At 41.0% G+C, this 20,585-nt stretch overlaps 1 protein-coding gene across 1 annotated transcript; it reads left to right on the top strand.

Moving 5' to 3' along the window:
• Positions 1-613: 613 nt before the first annotated feature.
• LOC311141326 (apical junction component 1 homolog) lies at positions 614-3,886 on the top strand (the record flags this gene model as incomplete). The annotated part of the gene is made up of 1 exon (XM_084176622.1): positions 614-3,886. The coding sequence occupies one exon, from the start codon at positions 614-616 to the stop codon at positions 3,884-3,886; it is 3,273 nt and encodes a 1,090-aa protein (XP_084032748.1).
• Positions 3,887-20,585: the final 16,699 nt, after the last annotated feature.

Raw genomic sequence — 20,585 nt, 5'->3', positions numbered from 1 at the left:
GGATCCAAATAGTGTTCTTCAAAGTGTTCTCCTATGGGGACAGCAGAATAACCCTTTTAGGTTCTAGATAGTACAATTTTTCTAAGAGTGTGTTGTGTTTCTCAAGTGTTGATCTTGTGCAAGATATGAATCTTAGATTTAGATACTGTGTAAAGTATCTTGGCAATATGATGGGCAGTAAAATCGAAATTTCCCACTCTCCTAAAATTAGAACAACCTTGTACGGCACACTGCAGAAAAGCACATCACAGCATGATACAATTAAATCCTTCATCTGTTTCTTCTCAAGCTGTGTGAAAATCCACAGATTACAGCCTCCAAGTTTAAGATGCTTTAGTAGATGTGAACTTTTCCTTATTTTCATTGGATCTGGAATTAAATAGGCCTACAGTATGGAAGAGGAAAGTACTGAATTAAATAATCATTTGATTATATATGTTGGTAATCTCTGTCATCATAACACGTTAATGTCTGTGTAGAACCACTGCTACATTTTAAAATAACATTTGTGTATGTTTTACTGTGGATCTAAAATGCTTCTCTATCTTTATTTTCTCAGGTCATATTGATCTTGAATCAATCCGAATGGGGAGATCGGAGGAGTCCCTATAAGATGACACGCACAGATCCCCCTGATATACTGGTATCTACTCTGTATCGGGACATCAAACTAAATCCCATCACTGGGCACTCCATTTCTCTCAGCCCCTCCCAACAATGTGACTCACAAATGATTGACAAACTGGAGCGACACACGGAAACCATTAACAAAAGACACTGCCGTAGCTTTGACTTCCTTGAGTCATTGGACGACCCACAGCCCTTTTCTGCCTCAATGGAGTACCCTTACAAGAGGACTGAGCATCAGGGGGTGCATAAAGAGGTGACTTGGAATGGCCTGGATCATCCAGGACACCTCCGTTTCTCATCCCCTGATCTGTTCAACACTAGACTACCCCCACCACAGCATGCCAACGCAGACAAAACCAGTCAGACCACGAGGTCAGATTCTAAGAAGAGGACAAGATCGAAAAGTGCTCCCAGAGTCAATACCACCCTTACCCCTGTGCCCATGTCAGTCTCCCCACCAGCAACCAGGAGAGGAAGAGATGTCCCACAGGCTGTACCAGATCCCCCTCTAAGGACATCTGAACCACACCGGGACTCTTATTCCTCTAACCGGGCTTTTTTGAACGAGGTACACCCTATAAAACTGCAACCACACTCTCCCCTCTATGTCTCAGACGGTTTCTCTGAGGAGAGCAAACAGGATGAGCCAGCCATCACTCCTCATGTCAGGTGTCGTGTGGATATCAAGCCAGATGCAGCGGTCCTGCAGCACACAGCCAGGAGGTCTCAGAGCATGAGGACTGAACATCCCTGGCAGAGATACTCCTACTCCAGTCAAAGCAGAGGTCTGTCTGTGCCACGGCAGGTACGGACACCCACACCAAGCGACTGTTACAGTGGGGATTATAGACAAGCATATCAGTACACTACCTGCGTGCCCCCCAGCTACATTCAGCCAGTAGACATGCGAAGGGTCCCCTCCCCTATAATGCCAAGGGAATACTTGTCAAGGGAGCAGAGGACTCTTTCAAACCCCAATATACCCACTAAATTCTTCTACACTGAGGATCCAACCAGATACCCTGTCCACCCCTCTGCTAGAGGGTACTATCAGGATGATAATTCCAGCCTCACCAGCCAAGGCAGTACTCTTAATGGTCAGTATGTGCATGATCCAAGGACTCGCTGGGTTCACGCTGTCCCAGTCCGGCCATATTACACAGAGCAACACATGTCCAGCAGAGACCCTGTGCAGGCTGTCTATACCAGACCTTACTCCACAAGCGAGGCAGGGCCATACTTTGCTCAAACAAAACAGGCAAGAGCATACTATGGGGAAGAACCCAGGGGGTATCCCTGTCAGTCTAATGGCTCCAGGATGTTATACAGCAAGCCGTACAACCCCCCAGCAGAACAGTATATTCCGTACCGGGCATATCACACGGAGGGCCGTCGACGTCCACAAATGTCCCAAGCCTATGCAGATGACTGGTATCGTTCAAGTATATCTGGATACTCCAGCCAGTCCTCTCAGCTGACACCACAGAGAGTAAGACAAGAGCCAGTAATGTCCCCCTGGTTTGCAAACAGTTATGTGGAGCCAACCAGACTGGGAGCAGAAGTCAGAAACCACTCCAAGTCCTGGGACAATATTCTTCATCCTCGTCATGACAGGGAGCAAGCGGTGCCGTGTGGACGCAGCTATGATAATCTGTTTTATCAGGGGACACATGCTCTGTTTCCTAGTGATACACCAAAGCCAGTTATACTCAATCTATCTAGTTCACCAAGGCGCTATGCTGCCCTGTCCCTCTCTGAAAACTCCTTAGAGAAAGGTCTAAACAATCCTGGAAGGAACACTAAGGCTGGGCTATGGTTTGTAACTCCTGAGATCACGATAACCGACAATGACATACGCGCACGCAACCACAAACAGCAAGATCTGCGTTCAGTCAGCTGGGATGCACTGGATTGTGAAAAGGTGCCAACTCTAAATGTTCTTCATCATCAAGAGCAGCCATCTGAGTCATCGGAACTGAACAAAGACAGAAAACACAAAGATTATTCCCTGCAGCAGAGCCTAGAGCAACTGGATGAGCTGCTAGCTGATCTTGTCATTGATTACAAACCCCTGACCAGCAGGCGGCCTAGTCAGGATCTATTGGACCAACTAAAACAGTTGATTAGTGAGGATGATGAAAAAGGAAAGCTAATATCTTCGGGCCTAGAGAGTCTAGGAGGCCTAGAGAGTCTAGGAACTCTGAACACACCAATCACCTCCACTAAAACCAGCCCTGACACCGTCAAAGACCCAGACAGTGGGTGTGATGGCTTACAGAGCATACAAAGGAGTCCAGAGGAGATCTCCCCAGACCACAGCACAGACGACGATGACACCATGATGTGTGCCAACAGGAAGTGCAAGCGGACAGAGACCCTGTTCAATGCCTGTCTTTACTTCAAATCCTGTCATAGTTGCTACACCTTCTACTGCTCCCGGAACTGCCGTCGGGACGACTGGGACAGCCATAAAGAGAACTGTCTGTATGGACGTATCAGCAGTGTGTGCAGGCACATGCTGAAGTACTGCAGAGAGAACTCTGAGATCCATAAAGCCTTCTCTCGCATTGCCAAAGCTGGCTACCTTTCCAGAGGGAGAGGCATTCTTTTCCTGGGCTTTGCTAACCCAGGGACTGCTGACAATTTCCTGAAGGTTGGGCTTGAGAGTCTTGTCATGTCCCCCACATATCTGTCTCTCAGAGAGCTAGACAGCTTCCAAGACAACCTGGGGGATTACTGTAAGGACCTGCAGCAGGCTGGCAATGAGTATGACCCCAATGAATGTTTCCTCTTGAATGTATCTATAGCTGTTGGTGAACTAGTGCCTAACAGACCCTCACCAAGAGTCCAAACACCAACAGTCCGAAAATATGCAAAGGTTTCATTGGCCTCCTCCAGCCCAGATAAAAAGGTCTTCAAGAAGGAAAGTGACATGGAGACACTCATTCTCACCCCGCCACCAGGCACACCTGATATTGACAAAGAGGGAAAGGAGGGTATGAAAGCCAGAGAGATCTGCTTTATCAATATCCAACGTGAGCTCAGGACCAGGGGAGTCTTCCTGCGTCATGAGTATCCCAAAATATACCATAAACTCTGTGAATTTGTGGAGAGCAACAAGAGATTCACGCCCACTACAATTTACCCTATAGATAAGAGAACAGGGAAGCAGTTCATGTGTATGATCATGGCTGCTTCTGAGCCCAGAACACTAGACTGGGTGGGCACCCCCCATCTCCTGGATGATATTATATAGTACTGACCTGTGCACCTCTGATGTCAACTATATGTACATGTATATACATGTGATTTAACAGATATTTATAGATTGATATGTATTTTACATCAGAAAGTAAGATTGTTAAAGGGATACTTTAGGATTTTGGCAGTGAAGCCCTTGATCTATTTCCCCATTATCACATGAACTCGTGGATACTATTTTTATGTCTCTGCGTGCAGTTTGAAGGAAGTTGCTAACTAGCATTAGCGCAATTACTAACTAGCGTTAGCGCAATTACATTTACATTTAAATCATTTAGCAGACACTCTTATCCAGAGCGACTTTTTAACTAGGGAAGTCAGTTAAGAACAAATTGTTATTTACAATGACGGCCTACCCGTGCCAAACCCGGACGATGCTGGGCCAATTGTGCGCCGCCCTATGGGACTCCCAATCACGGCCGGATTGTGATACAGCCTGGAATCGAACCAGGGTCTGTAGTGACGCTTCTAGCACTGAGATGCAGTGCCTTAGACCGCTGCGTCACTCGGGAGCCCCATGTCTATGGAACTGCCAGCATGCTAGTAGATACCATAAACTTCCACTCATCGCGCTAACGCTAGTTAGCATTGGCTTGCGAAACTACATCTAACTTCCTTCAAACTGGATGCAGAGACATAAAAATGGTATCCATGAGTTCATCTGACTCTGGGGAAGTAGATAAAGGGCTTCATTGCCAAAATCCCGAAGTATCCCTTTAATAAGACTACCAGAACTAATGCTTGCATATTAATCACTAAGAATTAGATATCATTTAGAAGTGGTTCATACAAACAATGTGCAGGAAAGGGTTGACTGACGTTGCACACACAAACAAACTATAATGTAACACTTTATCATTGTTGTTTTTGGTTGCAGTAGCATTGTTTTGATCCTGTTGCACTGAAAATAGTTTGATCTGCATGTAAAATGGTCATACTGTATTTACAAGCCATTATTTCGTTTAGACAAGGGTTGGAACAAGCACAAATAATTCACAATTATCTATAAAAATACCACTGCCTTGCTGAATATAACTGAGGGAGGCACTACTATTAAGAACATTTCTAAAGTAAACTAGATTAAAGCTTCATAGCATTATTTTGCTCCGAATGTAGAGCTCCACTAGTGTTCTACTTGTTGAAGCTGTTCTCAACAGCTGTAATATATCCAAAAAATACTAACCGTTGTATTTCTGCAGATGCTTCATTATATACAGAAAATTATTCTAATTTGAATATCAAAGAATCTCTTGAAATTGCTGTGTTGTGCCAGGGTCTGGGTATAAATCTTAGTTAAGACTATTAATATCACTGCTGATAATAATGCCTTCATTATGCCTAGGTATGGATAAAACATCTGGTGTCTACATCTACACTCTGAATCCCCTCACCCCTTGAGTTTCCCAGTTGTTGATTTTGTTTTAGGCAATTGAATTGCACCCTCTTTCATCACTTTATTAAGATTTTACTGATTCTACACTGCTAAATTCATTGTAACACACTTGTTAACTTGTTTGATAGTGGCCTTCAGTAGAAAATGCATTTGACAGAAAGCAATGTGTGGATTTGTTTTGTAAGGCTTAACTCTTGACTGTAAATTAATGTGGTGCATTTGCTTGACATTGCAAATGAACATTTATTTTGCTTAAAGCATGTTATTTATATTATGGTATTTTAATATTGATTATGCTTATGATCAAACTGACAATGGTTATAATAGACTGACATTCAATGCTTGGAATTGTAATATTATGTTTGAAGATATATGAAATATAAGTACTACTATTTTTGGTTGAGGAAAAAATGTTCTGCTTTTGAGGCATATTTATGATATAACTAACACATTTGTTGAAGAATATCTATTAATATCCTATACCGCCCAATGTATTTCATACTTGTAAATTAACACACAAACGCAATAAAAAGAAGAAACAAAAGAGCAACTTAACATTTAAACAGTAACATATTAGTAATGATAAGTTGGAGTTTTGAGCTGCTATGAGCTTCTTTTGCACTTGAACATAAATTATACAGAATGTCTCCTAATGCATCTACACAGCACTGAAACAAGCATGTTATATTTCCATTGATAGAGCCTGACATATCTAAAGTTGATATTTTTTCCTCCTGCAAGATGTCACCCAATTTTCTATTTTGTGATGTTTATAACCCATGTATAATAAACAGAAAATAAAGACTGACCTTTCTCTTTGCATTTCTCTTCTAGAGTAAACCATGCAGAGCCTTATATTCAGACATATCAAGCCTCTTGAGTAAACCATACAAATCACTACAACAATGATCATACAATGTGATAAATTGACTAAGTTGATGGACACACAATAACAACTTGGTATTTAGTGTTTCCCCTTTCTTTTTGTTGGTCTTACAATTAAGGACCAAATAAAGCACTAAGTATATGGGAAGTCTGTAGTTATTCACACTTCTATCAGATAGCTCTGAAGGACAGTCAAATTACTTGAAGACTGAATAAATTGCACATCCTCTTCTAACTGATGCATAGACAGACTGTAAATCAAATTAGCCATGGCACATTAAAGACCAACCTCTGCACTGCAAGCTAGAAATCCAGAAAGCCTACAGGCCATTAAACAGACCAAGACAATGCAGATAATCTTTTAAATGGTATATCAATATTATATACAAATGTTGATAGTGACTCGTAATTTGCCAACAGACACTATCCCATCACGATAGTGCATCACCCTGCAATATGCAGGTAAATGTGAGAAACCAGCACTATTTCTGCTGCTCCTAAACTAGACATCTCAATATTCTTATGTTAGACAGTGCTGTATCTTTGTTTTTCTATACAAATGGAGCTGGATGGAGAGAAAAACCTGGAGAAAAGCCATTTTGAAGAGTGTATATGAAATCATAGAACTTGAGCACCACCTATTGATGAAATCTAGACATTGCTAAAGTGGCAAATCAGAATAGTAAAATTACAGTATTTCATATTATTTGAAAACATAGTTTGTAGCTTATAGCCTACAAATCTGTTTTATTCATACTCATAATGAATTGAGAAATATTATATGACTAGATACACACTATATTTTCTCCAGGAGGTATCTTTGCCACTGTATGCCTATTATCCTAACATTTGAAAACAGATTGTTAATGAACTTCATAGACTGCAACTATGCCCAAATTGGAGTCCAGGGTCCCCTATGGGTCATTGAGGGGGTCCCAGGGGGGTTCTCAACAAGGTGGGGAGGAAATATTACATTTATTTCATACCCATATTTCACTCACAGTCAAGATTGCCTGTAGAACGCGTTAGGATAAATTATGATCATAGTTATTCTCTCAGTCATAGTTATGAAAGTAAATGTGTCTATTTTGTCAACTTGGAGGCGAAAGAAACACACACCTATTTAGGCGAGGTGCTGGCTAACAGAGTAGAACACTTGAAAAAGAAAATAACAGAGAGAGAGAGCGAGAGAGATAATAAAGCCCTTAAATTGAAATTGAATTGAATTGAATTGAAAGAGAGAGGGAGAGAAGAGAGAGAGAGAGAGAGAGAGAGAGAGAGAGAGAGAGAGAGAGAGAGAGAGAGAGAGAGAGAGAGATGGTAGACTAGAGAGAGAGAGATGGTAGACTAGACTAGGCAGCTGGCCCCTTTTATTTATTTGTGCAAGTAGTATGCATAGTTTGAACAGTAGGGATGCCTCCTACACATTTACAGTGGAAAAAAATAAGTAACTGAGGTGGGCTTGATATAAATAAAGATTTTCTAGATTTTACTTCTCCAGCCTAAGCCTTGACATGAACATATTATGGACTCACCTCAACATAAATACTTTAAGAAATAAGGAGATAGTAATCTCATTAGTCAATGAATGGAGAAATGTATAACGACCAACCCAGCAGACTGTCGACCAATCGGGTCACGCTATTGCTAAACTAATCGTCACGAAATCCCTTGTAGAAAGACAGGGTATGAGTCGAGAAACTGCTTATTTTTCTCAAAAGTACGTATTGTCACGATTTCAAAATGATACGATATTACAAAGAACAAGTAAAATATCTCAGATCTCTGAAATTATTTGTAATGTTGTCCATGAATAATTGCATAATAACACAAGGCTACAACAACAATAAACTGAAGTTATAGGCTATTTATTACATTGGTTTGCCAGCTCCAGGTAGGCTACACAAGTGGCACAAATTGATTTGCAATGACTCCAGTGATATCGTCATTTCAACGTATTTATTGTATCAAATGGTAGCCTACAATGGCATATACATTAATAGGCTACTTGGTGGCCAACAGAGGCAAATGTATCATTCTCCACCTCTAGCCTAATGTCAGTTTCATTGAGGACTTTTCCCCATAAAAAGAACCACACGACAGAGTTCCATAACTTCCATTTCAAATTTCCACTCCGCAGCCCCCGAGACCCAAGAAAAAAGCATGCATAAAGCACTTTGCTTCATACCGTTTTCTTTAAGCAAAGTCAACATCAGAATGCAGTTTAAACCAACTCTGACCGCCCAAAGTCATTTTCCAGTGCTTTGTCCCTATTATTTATTGATGTGCATATTAATATGTTTTATGGAAAAAGGGTTGGAAACAGGTGTCTCCATAATGACAATCTAAATAGCCTACCTACAACTGGTAAAAGGTTGCCAAGACGTGCACGCGTGCTGCTCTCTCTACTCTGCTAACGTGACTCAGCCAATAGCTGTAGTGTTTGGGGGGTGATTCGAGCCAGAATTAAGCCTCGTGAAGCTACTGATACCTCTCACCAAGTCACCTAATGTCTTCCTAGGGCATTAAAATACCGCCATGAATTAACATGGACTGTCAATGGAGACAAGTTTTTTTCTAAGGCGTCAAACTGCCGACACGTTGACGTCACGCTCATGTCACGTGACATGTACAGTGCCTTGCAAAAGTATTCATCCCCCTTGGTGTTTTTCCTATTTTGTTGCATTACAACCTGTAATTTAAATGGATTTGCACGCTCAAGTTTTCTGTTATTTTGTCTTATTTCTTGTTTGTTTCACAATAAAACATATTTTGCATCTTCAAAGTGGTAGGCATGTTGTGTAAATCAAATGATACAAACCCCTCAAAAATCTATTTTAATTCCAGGTTGTAAGGCAACAAAATAGGAAAAATGCCAAGGGGGGTGAATACTTTCGCAAGCCACTGTACACGTCATGTAGATGTAGTGTTCACATTGCGTAATGTAACGTGTCAGTTTGCTTGTAAGTTTATTATGAAAGATCTCACCATGAAAGGCTTAAAAACATCTGCATGTAGATCATGCTTTCATGTACACGTGACACTTGAGTTGAGTTGAGTTGAGTTTGAGTTTATTTTTACAGGGACAGTGCACATTAATCAACGTTTCAGTAAAAGTGCCGGTTTTAGCCAGCCGGCTAATTTTCAACCGCAGTCCCTGGGCAGGTTATTAAAAACAATTACAATATAGACAATAACAACATAGAACAAGACATAGCATACAGACCTAGCAACATAGGACAAACAAGACGTAGCATACAGACCGAGCAACATAGAACAAAAAGCAGCAAGACAAAATTCATAAAAGCAACAAAGTGTTTCCACACCTCACAAGTTACAGACAACAGACATGGAAAGCGGCAACACACAGCTAGGGACCATGTTCACAAATCTGATTGACCTTTAGCCATGTCTTCAAGCATTTTGTGAAAGTGTGATATGTGGTGCAGTTATGTGTGTCTGATGGCAGTGTATTCCAGACATGGGAAGCTCTCACAGAAAAAGCGGATTTACTAAAGGTGCTTTTCCTTAGGGGAACTACACAGTCACCTCTCATGGCAGACCTTGTGGATCTGCTGCCATATGTTTGGGTTTTCTGTTTAACAAAAATACTGAGTGGAGGGGGAGCCAAGCCATTTAGGATCTTGAATACAAGACATGCATCGGTGTATTGCACAAGATTTTCCCAACTCAGGAGCTCATGCTTTCTAAGGATGTGACAGTGATGATGGCTATTGGGCTTCCTATCAAGCACTTTGAGAGCCTGTTTGTAGACAGACTGAATAGGTCTTACTGTTGTACAGCAAGCTTGGGCCCAACTAGTCAAGCAGTATGTTAAGTGGGGGAGTATCATAGATTTGAAGTACAGTTTTGCTACCTCTGTAGTCAAACAATTTCGTATAAATCGGAAATTAGCTAGGTTGAATTTGGTTATTTGAATTACCTTTTTCACATGCTTTTTAAAAGAGAGGTTGGAATCAAGTATGATGCCAAGGTACTTAAAATCAGATACCCCCTGGAGCTTCTCCCCTGACACATAGACTTCTGGCTCAGTAGCATCTGTTGCCCCCTTTGTGAAGAACATGCAAACAGTTTTTTTCACATTAAGATGCAAACACGAGTCACTGAGCCACTTTGTAACCTGGACCATTACAGTAGTGAGTTCTTGTGCAGCTTGTTGTTTGCTCTTTGCATGCACATATATCACTGTATCATCTGCATACATTTGAACTTCAGACCCAGTACAGACAGAAGGCAGATCATTAATGTACAGGCTGAACAGGAGGGGCCCCAGTATTGACCCTTGGGGCACACCCACATCATAGCTAAGAGTGGGCGACAACTCATTGCTCACTCTGACACACTGAGTTCTGCCTTCAAGGTATGATTTCATCCATCTCAAGGCATCGGGGGAAAAGTTGAACTTGGACAATTTTGTGATGAGAATCTCATGGTTAACAGTATCAAAAGCCTTCCTTAGGTCCAGAAACACAGCCCCAACAACGCCCCCTTTGTCCATCTTGGACTTCACATTTTCCAGAAAAAAGCAGTTGGCCATTTCTGTGGAGTGTTTCGCTCTGAAGCCAAACTGCATGGAATGTAATGTGAAGGGGCTGTTGTTGAGGTGGGCAATCAGTTGTTCTGCTACACACTTTTCAACAATCTTTGACACCACAGGTAGTATACTAATGGGCCTGTAGTTAAGTGTCTGTTTAGTTTATTATTAAAGATCTCACCATGAACGCCTTACATGACGTCTACATGTACATGATTTTGTAAAAAATATTTTGTTCATTGCCAGAGTAATCTAATCAATTTCCTTTGTCTATTTAGCAAAAATAGACATATCACCTCAATACAAAATTATTAGGCTAGTTGATTTGCAGCCAGCCACCATTACTGTGTAGATATGCCTATTTCTCAAATCAATACATACACAAGGGCTTCTTTGTTGGAGGTAGCCTAGGTCTCTAGTGGTGCATTCATGACAACTCGGAACTCAGCAATCTCTGACTTCCGACTTCAGTGCGTTCAAGACAACTGGGAACTATGGAAAAAATGAGCTCAGACTGGGAAAAATAGTTTTGAATGGTCATCCAACTCGGAATTCCAATTCAGAAACTCTGGCATCTTTCTCTGACCTGAAAATCACTGATGTCATGATTCAACCTCGTTTCTTCCCCAGAGTTCCCAGTTTACCACAAGTTTACCGGTTTAACAGACACAACCACTGTCACCATGCAATCCTTAGGCTATACATTTCTGTGGAGATGTGTTACAGTTAAAAGCAGGGCTTGAATTGAGGGGGTATGTGAGGATATAGGCCTAACCCTTGTTATAGAGACAGGCAAAAAGCATACGCTACCCCTTGTTTGCTTAGCCTTAGAAAAAACAACGGTCCAGATTATATAAAGCGATCTAGGCTATATCAATGTTAAACTCCACGATTATTTCCGCATAGTCTACTAGCCAATCGAAGGTCTTGCTCAGCCTCAACATCACAGGAAAATGTGGTTGTTTTATTAAATGCTCCGCAATTTAGAATATTAGTGGTAGGCTATGCCTACCGCAAAATACCAAAAAGATAGAATCGTCATAGGTATATCCATAGACCAAACAGATTAACAATGAAACACTTTTTTATTCAGGAGAATCACATTGAATCAGGCTATTCATTTCAGTGCAGTTGCATTCTTAAGCATTACCTTAGCCTTAACGGAACCGAAAACACCCCCGCCTGTTTTGATCATGAAGCCTGAACATTTCAGCTGTTTGTCACTGCGCACAATCGCCTACAGATTTGATACACATGAAGACCTATATTTAATCTGGATTTGACAAACAATAGCCTGACTAGGATCCTGACTTTTCCCCATGTTATATTTGTTACCAATTAGGCCAAATGTAGTTCTATTAATAAGCTTTTAATATTTTCCTATAAATTTGCATAGGCTAACCATTGCGATTAATGTTATTTAACATCTTCTGCTTTTTATGAATAAACAGGCATTGGGGTAAAAATAATACAATTTCGATGTAACTTACTCATTGTTACTTACCTTACAGATCACAAAGTCAGCTAATTTCCACTCCATTCATATGCAAATACAGTGAGGGAAAAAAGTATTTGATCCCCTGCTGATTTTGTACGTTTGCCCACTGACAAAGACATGATCAGTCTATTATTTTAATGGTAGGTTTATTTGAACAGTGAGAGACAGAATAACAACAAAAAAATCTAGAAAAACGCATGTCAAAAATATTATACAGTGGGGGAAAAAAGTATTTAGTCAGCCACCAATTGTACAAGTTCTCCCACTTAAAAAGATGAGAGAGGCCTGTAATTTTCATCATAGGTACACGTCAACTATGACAGACAAAATGAGAAAAAAAATCCAGAAAATCACATTGTAGGATTTTTTATGAATTTATTTGCAAATTATGGTGGAAAATAAGTATTTGGTCAATAACAAAAGTTTCTCAATACTTTGATATATACCCTATGTTGGCATTGACACAGGTCAAACGTTTTCTGTAAGTCTTCACAAGGTTTTTCCACACTGTTGCTGGTATTTTGGCCCATTCCTCCATGCAGATGATGTTTTGGGGCTGTCGCTGGGCAACACAGACTTTCAACTCCCTCCAAAGATTTTCTATGGGGTTGAGATCTGGAGACTGGCTAGGCCACTCCAGGACCTTGAAATGCTTCTTACGAAGCCACTCCTTCGTTGCCCGGGCGGTGTGTTTGGGATCATTGTCATGCTGAAAGACCCAGCCACGTTCATCTTCAATGCCCTTGCTGATGGAAGGAGGTTTTCACTCAAAATCTCACGATACATGGCCCCATTCATTCTTTCCTTTACACGGATCAGTCGTCCTGGTCCCTTTGCAGAAAAACAGCCCCAAAGCATGATGTTTCCACCCCCATGCTTCACAGTAGGTATGGTGTTCTTTGGATGCAACTCAGCATTCTTTGTCCTCCAAACACGACGAGTTGAGTTTTTACCAAAAAGTTCTATTTTGGTTTCATCTGACCATATGACATTCTCCCAATCCTCTTCTGGATCATCCAAATGCACTCTAGCAAACTTCAGACGGGCCTGGACATGTACTGGCTTAAGCAGGGGGACACGTCTGGCACTGCATTATTTGAGTCCCTGGCGGCGTAGTGTGTTACTGATGGTAGGCTTTGTTACTTTGGTCCCAGCTCTCTGCAGGTCATTCACTAGGTCCCCCCGTGTGGTTCTGGGATTTTTGCTCACCGTTCTTGTGATCATTTTGACCCCACGGGGTGAGATCTTGCGTGGAGCCCCAGATCGAGGGAGATTATCAGTGGTCTTGTATGTCTTCCATTTCCTAATAATTGCTCCCACAGTTGATTTCTTCAAACCAAGCTGCTTACCTATTGCGGATTCAGTCTTCCCAGCCTGGTGCAGGTCTACAATTTTGTTTCTGGTGTCCTTTGAGAGCTCTTTGGTCTTGGCCATAGTGGAGTTTGGAGTGTGACTGTTTGAGGTTGTGGACAGTTGTCTTTTATACTGATAACAAGTTCAAACAGGTGCCATTAATACAGGTAAAGAGTGGAGGACAGAGGAGCCTCTTAAAGAAGAAGTTACAGGTCTGTGAGAGCCAGAAATCTTGCTTGTTTGTAGGTGACCAAATACTTATTTTCCACCATAATTTGCAAATAAATTCATTAAAAATCCTACAATGTGATTTTCTGGAGAAAAAAATTCTCATTTTGTCTGTCATAGTTGACGTGTACCTATGATGAAAATGACAGGCCTCTCTCATCTTTTTAAGTGGGAGAACGAGCACAATTGGTGGCTGACTAAATACTTTTTTTCCCCACTGTAAATTTATTTGCATTTTAATGAGGGAAATAAGTATTTGACCCCTCTGCAAAACATGACTTAGTACTTGGTGGCAAAACCCTTGTTGGCAATCACAGAGGTCAGACATTTCTTGTAGTTGGCCACCAGGTTTGCACACATCTCAGGAGGGATTTTATTCCACTCCTCTTTGCAGATCTTCTCCAAGTCATTAAGGTTTCGAGGCTGACGTTTGGCAACTCGAACCTTCAGCTCCCTCCACAGATTTTCTATGGGATTAAGGTCTGGAGACTGGCTAGGCCACTCCAGGACCTTAATGTGCTTCTTCTTGAGCCACTCCTTTGTTGCCTTGGCCGTGTGTTGTGGGTCATTTTCATGCTGGAATACCCATCCACGACCCATTTTCAATGCCCTGGCTGAGGGAAGGAGGTTCCCACCCAAGATTTGACGGTACATGGCGCCGTCCATCGTCCCTTTGATGCGGTGAAGTTGTCCTGTCCCCTTAGCAGAAAAACACCCCCAAAGCATAATGTTTCCACCTCCATGTTTGATGGTGGGGATGGTGTTCTTGGGGTCATAGGCAGCATTCCTCCTCCTCCAAACACGGCGAGTTGAGTTGATGCCAAAGAGCTCGATTTTGGTCTCATCTGACTACAACACTTTCACTCAGTTCTCCTCTGAATAATTCAGATGTTCATTGGCAAACTTCAGACGGGCCTGTATATGTGCTTTCTTGAGCATGGGGACCTTGCAGGCGCTGCAGGATTTCAGTCCTTCACGGCGTAGTGTGTTACCAATTGTTTTCTTGGTGACTATGGTCCCAGCTGCCTTGAGATCATTGACAAGATCCTCCCGTGTAGTTCTGGGCTGATTCCTCACCGTTCTCATGATCATTGCAACTCCACGAGGTAAGATCTTGCATGGAGCCCCAGGCCGAGGGAGATTGACAGTTATTTTGTGTTTCTTCCATTTGCGAATAATCGCACCAACTGTTGTCACCTTCTCACCAAGCTGCTTGGCGATGGTCTTGTAGCCCATTCCAGCCTCGTGTAGGTCTACAATCTTGTCCCTGACATCCTTGGAGAGCTCTTTGGTCTTGGCCATGGTGGAGAGTTTGGAATCTGATTGATTGATTGCTTCTGTGGACAGGTGTCTTTTATACAGGTAACAAACTGAGATTAGGAGCACTCCCTTTAAGCGTGTGCTCCTAATCTCAGCTTGTTACCTGTATAAAAGACACCTGGGAGCCAGAAATCTTTCTGATTGAGAGGGGGTCAAATACTTATTTCCCTCATTAAAATGCAAATCAATTTATGCATTTTTCTGGATTTTTTTGTTGTTATTCTGTCTCTCACTGTTCAAATAAACCTACCATTAAAATTATAGACTGATAATTTCTTTGTCAGTGGGCAAACGTACAAAATCAGCAGGGGATCAAATACTTTTTTCCCTCACTGTACATTTGATTCATACACTGGCTTGCCTGGCTGGCATGTTTTCATTTTAAACTGGCCTTCCCTTATCTACACTGAAATAATATTATTTCAGTAGTCCTCTATTATGTATGAAAATGTATGCAGTATGAAAATGTATGCACTCACTAACTGTAAGTCGCCCTGGATAAGAGTGTCTGCTAAATGACAAATAGAAATAAAAAATGTTGATACAAAAAAATTATAGCTCATTAGTATACCTTTGTGGTTGAATATATATCTATTGTAGGTCCTAGGATACAACAATGAATAATGTCTAACTAACAAATACCATCAAGGGATACGTTACAATTTATAATATTGAACACCTTGTGAAACAGCTGTGAAAACCAATCTGGCAATATTTAAGATTTAAATGTATAAACTTTGATGTTTTTTTGGTACGTGTGTGTCAATTTACTTCCATAGATTTTTTGTACACTCACATGACAATCATAGACTGAAATACTGAATTCTGGTGTGTGGAATAGAGAGGAGGTGGTTGCTGTGTGGATGGGAGGTTCTGCCTGTCACCTGTTCACAACAGGCAGTCAGTCTCGGAAGGGGGATTCAATGAGGGAGACTGCAAAGTCCAGGCACTGCTGCTCTCTTTGTTCTGAGTGTTTGCGGTGCTAGTGTTTTTAGCTAATCTGTGTATCTCACATTATGTGCCCAGTATGATAGTTTTCTTGCTCTTTCTTAGCAGTTAATGACAACATGACAATAACAGTAGCTGTAGATTATGTAATGAAAAGTTGGAAGGTGGTTGGTAATGGAGGACATCCGGTGGATCCATGTCTGGGTGTTAGGCAGAACCCCTAGGTCCTGGAGAAGAGGAGCAGAGTAAAGGGAACAGGGTAGGAGACAGAGGCGTAATTAAGCAAACACACAGGTTATAGGTTGATCAGGTACGTAAAAATACAGTTAATGAATGATTTAATTTAAATGTTTGATTAGACATGCAATAATGTTAATGGCAGACAGAAAATAAAGGATACCTGTCTGTAATTTCTTATGTCAATGGGGTTGATGAGGGAGGTAAGGGACGGTCCCTGGGAAAGCTAAGAGAGAGATGAGGTGTGAGAGAAACTCCATGGTGGTGTCATGACCACTGGAGTCATACACCTTAACAGTACCTGCGTGGAAGCAGAGGTTACTTAACATGACCCAGTGGTTAGCCTTGAGATTGACTATTTGGAGAAACCCCTGGGCCAGTGTTGGTACTGCTGACAACATGGCGATGCCGCCCACCACAAGGAGGCAAATGCAAATAGTTATCATCTGAGATTTTTATATTTGCCTTAATGTATGGTGACCCCAGCTAGGAGCGAAAGAGCAGCAAGATTTCCCAGGTCTCACCTTCCTTTCATCCTTCTTCCAAGCCAAGTCATTCGCCTGGGTGTCGAAGCACTTGGTCCCCTTGATTCTCCTCCGGTGGCTCTCCTTCTGTTTCTCATGCGCCTTGTCCATGTTCAGTCTCACCTTGATTGATAATAGAAATAAATGCAAATATCTCTTCCACATCTCTTGGAGGGCCAGAAAATGAATTAACAAAGGAAAATAATTTGTACCTGGTCAAAAACCTCCACATCCTTCTCAGCCCATGCCTGAAGGTGGTCCTCAAAGGCGTTCTGATCTGGTTTGACAACTTCCATCACATCAGGTGGAGTTTCAGTGATCTCAAAGTACGTTATATACAAAAATAGCAATAGACAAACAACACAAAGTCAATCACAATTTTTTATACTACAGTATATGCAATAATTGCATATACAATTGCATTGTTTACCTCTGTAAACAGCTGCGGTTCCCGTCCATACAGCAGGCAATAGGGTGAGTACTCTGGAGACCTGGACGCTGCTGTTGTGTGCAAAGATAATTACCTTCAGGTTGTCCTCCAACCATTGCAGGTACCTGTCAAGGGACTTGCACATAGCAGTCTTGAGGGTCTGGTTGGTCCATTCATCCAAACCTGGAATCACCATACATCTACACATTCACATTATATATAACTCACTGTACTATCAGTGTCAATTTCGAAGAAAATAAAACTATAAATTACTGGAGGCCTATGCGAAACAATGTTACAACAATTACATTACTAACCACTAACATGTAAGCTAACATTGACTGAAACCAACTAGCCTAGAGCTAACTAGTGCTTAGCGAAACTACATTTGGTTAGCATCAAGCTAGTGAACTGTTAAACGCTATTTTCGTACAAATATTAACACTAAAACATTTTATTGTGACATCCCATATTTACATATATTACCTAAACTGAGCCTTTGTTCATAGAAAATAAAACAAATAGGATCTAAAACGTTGTTGAATTTTTTTTACAGAAAGTTCGGATGCCATCTTAATCCCTTCTCTTACATGTAAACCATTAGCAACCTAGCCAATCTCCATTACATACAATGGGGAAGATACAACCAGTTTTTTTACTCGGTTAAAACTCCCTTCAATTGCCTTCAAACATCACCAAACACATGGACTATGTAGTTAACCATGTTACCTCAATATTTTGAGAGTCATATTGCACTTTTGCACATTACATACCTGAATTAATAGGGTAAAATGATGAGACGGAGAAACGTTCGTTTTCAGTAGTAGGCATTCTACAAGATTGAAGAAGAAACCTCCAAGATCTCACTAACGCACTCTATTGACGTCACAGCTCCACTTGCAGCAGTAATCATATACATTACTTAAATGTAAATACCTGGGAGGCCTAGAAAATGATACAAGGGATGGCTCCATAAAGTAACAAATGAAATAAAACATCAAAAATATAACCATACATATGTGTGTGTCAAAAATATACACATGGCATATGCTTGGGTACCACCTTGACATCTCTGATCTGCTTGCCTAAATAAATTAATGCTAGAACATTGGTAGCCAGGATTAGCTATTTGTATCCAGACTCTTAATAATTGCATAACGGTGCAAGTTAGACACATGTTATCATTGTTTGCATGTGAGCATGTCTTTTTTTGTCAGTCCTGTCAATGTTGAGTGATCACACATACCTCAGCACACATAGGTTACTTTGCCTGCTTGCAAATGTGTGCTAAATGTGGGGACGTTTCATAGTATTTGTGATTATCTTAACTACCCACCCCCAAAGAACATATATATATATATATTTTACAGAAAACCACGGAACCACCACTGCAATTTAGGCCTACACTCAGAAAAAATCTTCAACCTAAAAGGATTATTCCGCTGTCCCCATAGGAGAACCATTTTTGGTTCCAGATAGAACCCTTCTGTGCCTAGGTAGAATCGTTTTGGGCTCCATTCTACAGAGGGTTCTACATGGAACCAAAAAGATTTCTACCTGGAAGCAAAAAGGGTTCTCCTTTGGTGACAGCCAAAGAACCCTGTTGGAACCCCTTTCTCAAAGAGTATACTCAACAAGTTTAGCCTGTTAAGTTTACACCATTTCATTCTGTACTCAAACATCTGCCTGGTATTCAAGATAACACGCAACATAGCACCACCACCTTTGAAGGTTTTTGTCAACCTCTGCTCAGACTTAAATAGCAGTGTTCCAAGAACCTCCACCAGGGGTGACTGTAGTATCCTCAAACGGACAAAAAGGAGACACAAGAGGGCACCCCACACTCATTTCAGATCCCAAGGGGTCTTTATTTTCATACTGTAGTTTGTTTGACATTGCCATAGTTCAACAGCTGAAAAGCCTTCATTAACATACTCCCAGAGATAGCAAGACATTCAGTATTCACTGAATTATGTAGCCTACCCAACCCCATTTACAATTTCATTCATCAATGAAATAAAATCTACTATAGCACATTCAATTACATTATTATTGTAGACTATAGGCTACTCCTGTATCTAACTGGTACAATACCATAATCATTGAATTTACAATTTCATTTATCAGTTAAATAAATAATACTAGCACATACAGTTACATTATTGTCGAATAGGCTACTCCTGTATCTGTACTATATTAGGATACCATTATGATTTCATTGGTCTTGTCAGGCATGATTTTAGGTCTTTGATCGAAGTTGAATATTGTCCCTCGTTTCCCTTTTTCAGTGAAAAGTAGTTATGCATCCCCCATTCAATTCAGTTCGAGTGTGAATGTGTAGGCCTAGTGACAGTGGAAAAATAAACCCATAGCTCCAGCACACAATGGCATGTAGGGGTAGTATATTACAATGTAAAATATGTATATATCCTATAGCACCATGTGTGTATATTTTCATTTACAATTTAATTAATCCATTAAATAAATAATACTAGCACATCAAATTACATTATTATTGTACACTAGCCTACTCCCCTATCTATACAGTAAATAATATTGCCTACGTGCTTTTGACAATATGCTATCAACAAAAAGTAATTATTTTCAAATAAACAAAATTTGGCTCAACACAGTAGGCCTAAATATTTCCTAACGATATCACAACTTAAATATAGCCTACTTACTCCTCAATCGGATCAAGGACATCTTGGTAATTATTTTCATAGTTTCTAAGGAAACCATCTGGGGCAGACACTCTCGAGAATCAAGTCTTCCGCTTGTAAAAAAACAAACAAATGAATGTCTGTGTCACCACCGAGCTCTCAAATACCTTGCCTGTTTCTCACTCTATGAACGGCCACTGCTATCCGGATTCCTTGCGATGTCCCTACTCTTCCTTGGGACATCCCTACCCTAAGCCACACACAACTCTTATTGGTTGTCTGATGTAGGGTATTGGGAACTGGTAACAACACAGTCTGTGATTGGCTAACAACATTTAGATCTGTATACAGCAAGATAAGATAACATACCATCCCATGAGGTGTTGAGGGAAAGACAGATTACCTATAGATTGGACATAGTCTTTTCTAGGCAGTGTTGCCAACTTAGCGACTTTGTAGCTATATTTAGTGAGTTTTCAGACCCCTCTAGCGACACATTTTCAAAAAAGCGACTAGCGACAAATCTAGCGACTTTTTCTGGTGTTATTGGAGACTATGACGTGAAAGCACGTATCGTTCTTACTTTTCTCAACGAGCAGCGGGTGCTGCCATGGGCCCCACCCCCGTCCCAAAGTACTCACAGGCGGCCCAGTCCTCGCG

The sequence above is a fragment of the Coregonus lavaretus genome, assembly GCF_964263955.1.
Source record: "Coregonus lavaretus genome assembly, chromosome: 14".
In the NCBI taxonomy this organism is placed as follows: domain Eukaryota; kingdom Metazoa; phylum Chordata; class Actinopteri; order Salmoniformes; family Salmonidae; genus Coregonus; species Coregonus lavaretus.
This window is presented reverse-complemented; position numbering and strand designations above follow the sequence as displayed.